Source organism: Elephantulus edwardii, unplaced genomic scaffold (assembly GCF_000299155.1).
Source record: "Elephantulus edwardii isolate Elephantulus edwardi_28Jun2011 unplaced genomic scaffold, EleEdw1.0 scaffold00032, whole genome shotgun sequence".
NCBI classification, from domain to species: Eukaryota; Metazoa; Chordata; class Mammalia; order Macroscelidea; family Macroscelididae; genus Elephantulus; species Elephantulus edwardii.
This window is the reverse complement of record NW_006399782.1, coordinates 10,262,342-10,273,390: the sequence shown is the minus strand read 5'-3', so window position 1 is coordinate 10,273,390 and position 11,049 is coordinate 10,262,342. Positions and strand designations below refer to the sequence as shown.

Genomic DNA, 11,049 nt, shown 5'->3' with positions numbered 1-11,049 from the left:
GGTGAAGCCAGAATGCTCCTTGGAGTCAAGGATTCTGAAGCTTCGTCTGACATACTTTGGGCATGTTGCAAGGAGGGACTGGTCCTTGGAGAGGAACATCATGTTTGGGAGAGCGGAGGGACAGCGCAGGAGAGGAAGACTCTTGATGAGATGGATCAATTCTGTGAGTGGAGTGGTGGGAATGAGTGTGTTTGAGACAGCGAGGCTGGCAAAGGATAGAACAGCATTTAGATCTGATGGCACAATACAACAATAACAACAGGATATGAAAGCAGAAATGTAAAAGTAATTGGAAAAGAGTAATCAACTACCTAGATAGAATTATATATTCTACAGAAATATCCTTCTTTATGTTATAAAAGTATTTTTAACAAGCAAAGCCTTTTTTTAGGGGGGAAGGCTAAAGAACATCAAGAACAAAGGTTTGATCCATCATAACAAAACAGAGATAATGAATGAATGAAAGACAGCATGCATGACTAAAGGAATTTTTTTTTATTAAAAAGATTAATATTCTGAGGTTTAATACCTCAAGAACTAAAAGAACAGAAGTGAAAAGCTAAATACAGTTCCAAGATCTTTTCATTTTCCAGTAAATAACAAATGAGTTAATTTATATTAAAGTACTACTATTAATAACTTAATAACAAATTATTAGAATATTTCTTAGTCTCATAGATAATATAAACTGTTAACAGAAGAGGAAACAGAGAAAAATGACTAACTGGAAACAAAAAAGGAAAAAGAAGGGAATAATAAGTAGATGAGATAGAAATAGAACAATCAGATTGTTCCAAAGAATATCAGCAATTGCATAAGATATAAATAGATTTAAAATTGACTAAATAAAGAACAATAATACTCAGATTGTGTATTGAAATATACAAAGAACTGGAGTCCAAAAATCAAAAAGGATGAACTTTCTCAGCATTTCCTAAGCTGAAATAACTGAAGAACAAATTTAAGTCTAGAGTTACAACACCTAAGGATGCTATGGGCAAAATGTTAAATGACCCAAGAAGCATTAAAAGAAGATGGAAGGATACATAGAATCACTGTACCAAAAAGTATTAGCTGACACAGAAGAATTTCATGTAACAGCATTTGATCAAGAAGCAGCCATGATGAATGAGGAACTGAAGGAACTGGCAAAAAACAAGGCCCCAGGAATTGATGTAATACCAGTTGACATATTTAAACAAACAGATGCTTCCCTGGACATGCTCGCCTGGTTGTGCCAAGTAATCTGGAGGACAACTACCTGGACAACTGACTGAAAGAGATCCATATTTATTCCCATTCCAAAAAAAGTGATCCAACATAGTGTAGAAATTATAAAAAAAAATATCACTAATACCACATGCAAACAAGATCTTGTTGAAGATTATCCAAAACAATTGGAACAGTATATTGAGAAAGAACTGCCAGATGTGCACTCAGAGTTTAGTAGAGGCCATGGTACTAGGGACATTATAGCCAATGTCAAGTGGATCTTAGCTGAAAGCAGAGAGTACAATGAATATCTCAAGTATACAAAGGCATTTGATGTGTAAATCACAACAAATTGTGACTGCCTTTGAGAGGAATGGAAATCCTAGAATAGTAAATTGTGTTCATGCAAAACCTATGCTTGGACCAGGAAACACTCATGAGAACAGAGCAAGGAAACACTGCATTATTCAAAATCAGAAAAGGTGTAGGTCAAGGATGCATCCTATCTCCATACCTTTTTAATCTGTATGTGGAACAGATCTTTCAGTAGGCTCGACTTTATGAGGAGGAATGTGGCATCAGAATTGGAGGAAGACTCATCAACAAACTACACTATGCAGATGACACAACCTTGCTTGCTGAAACTGCGGAGGATATGAGGCATTTAATGCAGAAGGACAAGGACTGTAGTCTTCAATATCAATTGAAGATCAAGAGAAAAAGATTCTCATCATTGGAACAATTGGCAGAATCATGGTAGATGGAAAAGAGTTTGAGATTAACAGTTTCAGCTTGTTTGGTTCCACGACCAATATACTCATGGCACCAGCAGTCAGGAAATCAGATTAATTGCACTGGGGAAATCTGCTGTCAGGGACCTTTCCAGAGTGCTGAAGGTCAACAATATCAGTCTAGAGACTAAGGTGAACCTAATCCATCTATGGTCTTTGCGATTACTTGTTATGCATCAGAGAGCTATATAATAATGACTAAGTATGACAAAGGAATTGATGCCTTTGAGTTGTCATTCTGGATAACATAGACTGCCAAGAGAACAAACAGGTCTGACCTGGAGAAGATGAAATCAAGCTGCTCCTTGGAGACAAGGATTCTGAAGCTCTGTCTCACATACTTTGAGCATGTTTCCAGGAGGGACCAATCCTTGGAGAAGGAAAGGTGGAGGGACAACGCAGGAGAGGAAGACCACGGATGAGAAGGATTGACACAGTAATTGGAGTAATAGAGGTAGGTGTGTCAGAGACAGTGAGATTGACTCAAGATAGGGCAGGGTTCAAAGCTATTGTACATAGGGTCACTTTAAGTAGCCGGTGGCTCGACAACACATAACAACAACAACAATATGTAAAGGGAGCTGATAAACCATGGGTTTACTGAGTTTGACTTTTACCTGCTTCATAAAGAGAAATTGTACCTATCAATAATATCCATAGCAGCAAACAGATACCTGCTAGATCAGACATGCCTCCCCCATGCTTCTGCACCTATTTCCACTAATCATTTGGTTTGATATTCATTGTTTACTCACAGACTTTACTAACAATTGTGGTATTACAAGTTAGGTTTTATTAGGGAAATAAGTTGTAGAGTAGAGGAGGCAAAGAATATCATCAATGGAAGTCCAGATTTAGTCCAGCAGTCCCAAGTCATATTAATAACAAAACACATTTCTTCCATTAGTAGAAGTCTTGGTTCCACTTCAGCAGCACAAATTCAAGAAACCTCTAGTTTCTTTAATCATCTAGTAAGATTTGTCTCAGAGCAGTTATAAGTCAGCTTTTTTTCCCCCCAGTCATCCTGCGAGCAAAATCTTTAACTGTGACCAGCACAAATGCAAGAAGCTTCAGGTTACCCCATGCCACACAGTCTGTCCACAGGAATGCCACAGTTTCTCCGTCACTATCATTGCCAGGGTCTTACTCTTCAGTGAGGAAAACACTCTCTCTTTTATTAGTTCCATTGCTGTAGAAGATTTGCAAGACCATGTGTCCTCAGTTAAGATAACTGGAGACCAGCAGAGGCTAATGTAATGGCTAGAAAGCCAACTTTTAAACTAACACCACAGTATAAAACCAGCAATATGCTATTTTAAGAAAAAATAAAGACTGTAAGTTTGTTTACAAAGACTGTAGTGTCTAAAAGTTTAGAAAAATTAAGTGTAAAAAGATAAGGACGGAGACAGCAGGCAGACTAACCAAAGAAATCTGGTGTAGCTATATCAATTTTAGACAAGTTGGCTTTTAAGGCTGTAATTATTCCTAAAAATGAAAGGAAGATTTTCAATGAAAATATAGTCAATTTAACAGTAGATGTAATAATCTTAGATTTTTGTGAGGTAATACAACTTTATAGTGTAGAGGTTTGTGATTGCTTTGGTTAGTATGTAGCATACTGAATGAAACTTGCACTTATCCTTGCTGGCCTTATGTGTATGGAATATGACACACTAAAATGTGCAAAGCACATTTGAATCATCTACAGGAAAAATAGTAAAATCCACAATTATCATTGAATGCTTTACTAGACTTTTTTTAGTTATTATAGAAAGAAAAAGCAAACAATTGGGAGGATAAAGAAAATGTAAAAATAATTAATCTAACTGAATTGACTAACATGTAATACTTTACACCAAATCCCTGTATATTATTCTCAAGTATGTGTTGAATATTTAGCCAAATTACCTACTTGTTGAACCAAAAGCATGTCTCAAGAAATCCCAGAGAATTTTAGTATTTTTAACACTATAGGTTGTCATAGCCAATGAGGTTAGGTAAGCACAAACAAATAGACATATAAAAATTGGGAAAAAATAATAAATAAAACCATTCATTTATTTTAGATTACAGCATACCTAGAGTGTCAAAGAAGACTAAAAACTGTCCCGTTGTGACAGGCAAGGCTGTTCACTATCACCACTCCTATTCAATACTGTATTGGAAGTTCTACCAGCTTGATAAGGCAAGAAGAGGAAATAAGAGATATTCAGACTGACAAAAAGATGGTAAAACAATCACTATATACAGATGACATGATAGTTTACATAGAAAATCCCAAAGACTCAACAAAAAACCTGTTAGACCTTGAAGATCAGTTTAGTAGAGTGGCAAAATCCAAGATCAATATATAAAAGTCAGTGGCATGTCTCTAAAACAACAAAGCAAACACAGAAAGAAAACTAACAAAGCATTATGATTTACAATAGCCAACCACAAGTTTAAATATTTAAGAATAAACCTAATTAGAGGCACAAAAGACCTTTCTTTCTTTTTTTTAAATTATGACAGTTTACAGAGACTTTGGATTTCCATTCACTCATTATTGCACTTTTCTCCATGCCCACCCCTCCCCCTCAGTTCGCTTTTTGAAAAGTAAAAGAAAAATTCTTTCATTGTTGTACAATCCCTTCCCCCAAGTCTACTCCACTATGTTGGCTTCATTCTAAGAAAAACTACACAACACTAGTACAAGAAACTATAAGAGATCTAACTAAACAGTCATACTTTCTAGTCATAGTAGGCAGTTGTCTATATAAGGAAAGCGGAAAAAGGAAAAGCAGTCTCTCATGCCTCTGAAAACCAACTGGAGGATAAGATAAGAGTCAGTTCTGACTTGATGGTACACAGCAACAGCAACAACAGCTCCTCATGTCCCCAGAATATGACATGAAATCTCACTCTTCTTGTCAAGGAGCACCCTGAATGCATTTTTTTAAAATTAATTTAAATGAAAGTTTACAGAGACTTAGGGTTTCCAGTCATTCATTGTTGCACTTTTCCCCCTGCTCACCACTTCCCCCCCCCCAAATTCAATCTTCTTCTTGGAAAGAAAAAAGAAAAACTCTTTCATTGTTATGCAAGTATTCCCCCCAAGTCTACTCCACTATGCAGCCTTCACTCTGGACTTCAATAATGACAAGAATACCCATTCATATATCCCTTTTAAACAGTTCTCTCCCTCATCTGTTTCAATTCAATATACATCATTCCTCTCCTCCTTTTCTGTCTTCCCTCAACCCTGATGTCAGTCCCATTGTACAACAGTGGCCCTAGCAATTTTTGTCCTTTTGTGACTGAGATATTTCACTCAGCATAATGTCATCCAGGGTCATACATTTTGCGTAATATTTCATGAGTTCCTTGTTTTTCAATGCTGCTTCAATGCTGCATAGTATTCCATTGTGTGAATATACCACAGCTTCTCTATCCATTCGTTTGTTGATGGGCACTTGGGTTGTTTCCAGTTCTTTGCTATTGCGAACAAAGCCGCAATAAACATAGGTATGCATCTATCTGCTTGGTTGGCAGTTATGGTTTCTTCAGGGTAAATTCCCAGTAGTGGAATTGCTAGGTCAAATGGTATTTCTAGTTGCAACTTTTTGAGAAAGTGTCATACAGCTTTCACAATGGTTGCAACATTTTACACTCTCACAAACAGTGAATAAGGGTTTCCGTTTCTCTGCAACCTCTCCAGCATTTGTTGTTTGCTGTTCCGTTAAATTTTGCTATTCTTACTGGGGTGAGATGATATCTCATAGTTGGTTTGATTTGCATCTCCCTTAGAGCTGAGGATTTTGAACATTTCTTCATGTGTTTGTTTGCCATCTGAATGTCTTCTTTGATGAAGTGTCTCTTCATCTCCTGTACTTATTTTTCAGTTGGGTTATTTATTTTTATCTTGTTGTGGTACTCGTGTATTTTATAAATTCTAGATATGTCTCTTGTCTGACATGTCATTACCCAATATTTTTTCCCAATCTGGCTTCCCTTTTTACCCTGTTGGAGAAGTTTTTGGATGTGCATAGGGATTTGATTCTTAGAAGGTCCCATTCATCCATTTTATCCTTTCCTGATTGTAGATTTTCCAGGATGCTTGGAAGACTATTTATGTTGTAGATTAGGACTTCTAGAGTTCTTCCAAGCTTTTCTTTAATGAAGTTTATAGTCCTTGGTTTTAGTCGTAGCTTGGATGCATTTTTTTCCCCTGACAAGTTTTGTTTGTTCTTTTCACAGTCCATGGTATATTTAATACTTTCCCAACCCTACAATTCAAAGACAGCAGTTTTTCTTCAGTCTTCCTTGACCAGCAGTATTTAGAAGAATAACTGAATTTTTAATATCATCATCTTAGAAGTGCTGTGTTCTCATATGCATCTATTTTAAAAGGAAAAATGTTTTGTTACGTAAGACTTGGAACTATTTTTAATAATCTGAGTCTCTGGAAAACTCTGGCTTAAGGTAAAGAAAAATTAGGATTAGATATACACAAATTTGAAAGCCAAACTTGAAGCCATGTTTTCTAATTGAATAAGACTTAATGTCAAATACATTGTATATTATACTTATCCCAATTCATCTTGCTATTTTATGTCTCCTTTTTCCTTTGCACTAATTTTCTTACTTATTTTTATATTGTATGATACATATTTACATGCTTAGTCAAATCTTCTTTGAAATTATGCAGAGACTGCTAGTTATTATTTCTATTGAAGTGAAAATTATTTGTCATTTAAAAAAGTTATTGTTATATCTCATCAAGTCAACTAAGATTCATAATGTTAGCAAATTTGTTAAGTTCTAGAAAAATTGGTGTTCTAAGTAAAGTTGTAACATGTGAAATAATTTTACTTTATTTGTTTTAAAATTATCAACTTTTATTGGAAGCAAATTAAAATTAATGTTAAAATTAAGAACATCTTTGTTCTCATATTTTTCAGTTGCTAATTGGTTATGAAAATGGTACTGTAGTATTCTGGGACTTGAAGTCAAAAAGGGCAGAACTGAGAGTTTATTATGATGAGGTAAGTGATTTCTGTTTAAATGTTTGAAAAAGTTATTGTGACTTTGTGCTGTTTTTGACCTTTAAGCTTTATATATTTTTCACTGGATAATTGCCTGTTTCTGGCCCAGTGTCATCCAATTCCTTTCAATATTTGCACAGATTCCAAGTTTGTGGTAATCTTCTGGGTAGGAATTCTGCTTCAGTGAATTGTTTCTGGGCCCTGTTTGGCATTTTATAAGTTTTTGTCCTTGCTATCTTTATGGCATCCCTAAATTTATCTCAATTTCTTTTCTCTGTGCTCATATCTTACCTCACTGATCTTAAGGTTTTGAAGATACAATTCACTTCCTAAGTTTCCTTAGAAAATTAATTTCCTGTGGTAGAGAGCTTTAGTGGTCAGATTGAAAGTCTTTATCTTTTAATTCTTGCCTTTTGGAACAGATTGATTTTTGTTAATGATGGTCTAATGAGTCCAGAATTACACTGTCAACCCAAAGGCAGGCTGCTTGAATCCACCAGCTGCTCCATGAGAGAAAGATGGCCACCCTCCTTTCTGTGATTTATAACCTTTGAAAACCTGCTGGAGGGTGACCTATGAGTCCGTTTCAGTTCGACAGCACAGAGCAATAACATCAATACCTAATAATAGACATGAGTTAGCCTTGTTTGTTGTTTTTGTTATGAGCTGTCAAGTTGTTTGCGACTCATAGCAACCCTATGTACAACAGCCCTGAAATCTGCTCTATCTGGTGCCAATTTTACTGCCTCTGAAATACTTACCCCATTACCCCAGTCACTGAATCAATAATTAGACCTTATAGTAAGTTTTATTATACATAATTGAGACTTGTTATGTTTTCATAATCATTATGTATATAGGGGAAATAATGAATTTTCATTTGTTACAAAATGTTCTCTATGATGACAACTTAGTTGTTAAGAGATTGATTCCAAACAATTCATTTTATTCCCTTTCAGAAGAGGTTAGTATGAAAACAGGCTGGTGCAAAAAAGAGAGAAATTATCTCTTATAACTATAGAAATAAACTTAGTAATTTATGCTCTCAGTATAATTTTTTTAAAATAATAGGAGTCTAGAGAGGAGAAAAATATAATTTAAGATCTCTGTTCAGTGATACTCATGCTTATAGGGGAAGAATACCAAAGCACTTGGGCAGCACTGATATAACTGGGAAATGGGAGCATTTCTTTTAGAACAATTCCTCATGGAATAGAATGAAAAATGTCACCAAATGAACCCAAAGTCACCCGGGGATACTCCACATACTCCTTCCCATCCTTTTTCAAGTGTTAATTGTGCTAATATTTTTGGTGCTTCAGTTATCTCATAAGCTCCACAATTCTTTCTTAGTGATTCTGACAGACTAAGGCTTTATTATGTATTCAGAGAGTCACCTATGGAGTTGGTTCCAATTCAACAACAGATAACAATAACATCAAACATACATGCAAGATGATTTTCATTGTGGTAAAGATTTCAAAAGTCAATTATAAAACAGCTGAGTAATTTAGTCATGATTGGTGAAAATCTGACAAGTCATGTTATGAAGTTTTATTCCATGATGCACTTTCTAGGGCACTTTGAATCATAAAGAAAGAGAGTACTGGAGAAGTCATTGAAGTTGTTGTTAGGTGCCATTGAGTTGTAGACGACTCATAGCGACCCTATGAACAAAAGGCGTGAGCACTGTTCGTACATAGAGTTTCCGGAGGCAAGCCATTTTGGAAGTGGATGCCACTCCTGCTTCCAGGCTTGTTTTAATCAGGAAGCTCCACCAAACACTGTCCACCATGGGTAACAATTATCACATTGGCACATCAGTGTCACGGTGTTTAGCATCACAGCAACCATGAGTTACCTCTGTACAGCAATGCACAGACCAGTGCAATACCACCTAGAAGAATGTTCTCCAAAAAAAATACCAAAACAATTGGAACCAGCCAGGCTTGAGGGCCACAGATTAAAATCACCCACCTTGGGCTTGGTAGCATAATTTTCTGTCCACTAGGCCAACTGAGCTCTCTCTATGTTGTCGTTGTTATTGTCGTTAGGTGCTGTCAAGTCGTAGATGTCTGATAGCGAGTCTATGAATGAAAGGCCTGAGCATTGTTCATAAAGTTTCCGGAGGCAAGCCATTTCGGAAGTGGATGCCACTCCTGCTTGCAAGCTTGTTTTAATCGGGAAGCTCCACCAAACACTGTCCACCATGGGTAACCATTATCACATTTGGAACATCAGTGTCACAGTGTTTAGCATCACAGCAACGACGAGTTACCTCTAGTGTTTTTGTTAAATATTCATCAACAATCTGCGCTATTCAAATGACAAACCTTGCTTGCTGAAACTGAGGAGGAACTGAAGTGCTTGCTGCAGAAGGTCAAGGAGTGCAGACTTCATTATAGATTGAAGCTCAATATCAAGAAAACAAAGATTCTCACTACAGGGCCGATTGGTAACATCGTGATGGATGGTGAAGAGATTGAAATTGTAAACAGCTTTAGTTTGCTTGGCTCCACAATCAACGCTCTTGGCACCAGCAGCCAGGCAATTAAAAGATGCATTGGGAAAGTCAGCTGTCAGAAACCTTTCTAAAGTACTGAAGAGCAATGATGTCAGTCTTGAGACTAAGGTGTGCCTGATACAGGCCATGGTCTTTGCAATCACTTGTTATGCATCAGAGAGTTGGACAATGACTAGGGATAAGAGAAGGAGAATTGATGCTTTTGGGCTATGGTGTTGGAGAAGAGTATTGACTATACAATGGACTGCTAACAGAATGAACAGGTTCATCCTGGAGAGGGTGAGACCAAGCTTCCTCTTGGAGGCAAAGATTCTGAAGCTTCATCTGACATACTTTGGACATACTGCAAGGAGATACCATCCTTGAAAAGGAACATCATGCTTTGGAGAGTGGAGGGACAGCGCAGTAGAGGAAGACCCCCAAAGAGATGGACTGACTCAGTGACTGGAGTAATGAGGGTAAGGTTAGATGTGTTAGAGACAATAAGATTGGCACAGGATAGAGCAGGGTTTAGGGCTGTTTGTTCATAGGGTTGCTATGAGTCACAGGTGATTTGACAGCACACAACAACAACAACATACAAAGTACGAAGATGGGGAATAGAGATTGCTTCTTCTCACATGACCATTAGCTAAATGAAAGTTCACATATAATTTGTTTGCCTAGATGAACTAAGAGTAGCAGATCAGCTAGAAAAAAAAGCCTTAAAGGAAATAATGATTCAACAAGTTTTCCTGTGACCCTAAACAGTGTGGAAGATCTCTAACCTTAGAAAGTGATTAAAATGAAAACAAATAAAATCTTCTTTGCAGTGAAATACTTAAGGAAGGATTAGCAATAGTTTTAAGTTAGTCCTTGTTGTTGTTACTAGGTGCTATCAAGTTAACTATGATTCATCGTGATCCTATGAACAAAGAATCTGAACCTTACCCTATCCTGTGCCGTCCTTATCATCCGTGTACACGTTAGCTCCTTGCTAAAGTCACTGGGTCAGTTCATGTTGTTGAGGGTCTTCTTCTCTTTTGGTGGCCTTTCATCTTTCCAAGAATGATGTCTTTTTTCAAAGACTGGTCCCTGCTATCATCATGTCCAAAGTATGTGAGATGAAATTTTACCATCCTTGCCTCAAAGAAGCACCCTGATTTCACCTTCTTCAAGACATATTAGAGTATCTCAAAACACCTATTTTATAACTGTTGCTGTTGTTGTGTGCCGTGGAGTCAGAATCGATCCATGCTACCCTTCAACAGGTTTTCAGAAGCAGGAAATCACACCAGAGGAGATTGCCCATCTTTCTCCTGAAGTACAATGCCATGAGTGATAGGTTACTACCCATACACATACAAGGGAAAAAATAGACAGAAGAGTGGGAGAATTAGACAGCCAACAGGGCAGCCAAACCTGAAATTCCTGTACTTAGTATTTTTTCCCCTACAACAGGCTACTGTGGTTCCCATGCCCCAGCCTGGTATTGGCTGAGATTAACATGACTATTATT

At 36.9% G+C, this 11,049-nt stretch overlaps 1 protein-coding gene across 2 annotated transcripts in view; it reads left to right on the top strand.

Moving 5' to 3' along the window:
- STXBP5L (syntaxin binding protein 5-like) overlaps positions 1-11,049 on the top strand; it is a 405,474-nt gene that overhangs the window by 192,397 nt on the left and 202,028 nt on the right. For both annotated transcript variants that reach the window (XM_006884245.1, XM_006884246.1), the window contains exon 7: positions 6,944-7,027. In XM_006884245.1, coding sequence (XP_006884307.1) covers positions 6,944-7,027 — 84 coding nt within the window. The remainder of the gene's footprint in view (positions 1-6,943; positions 7,028-11,049) is intronic.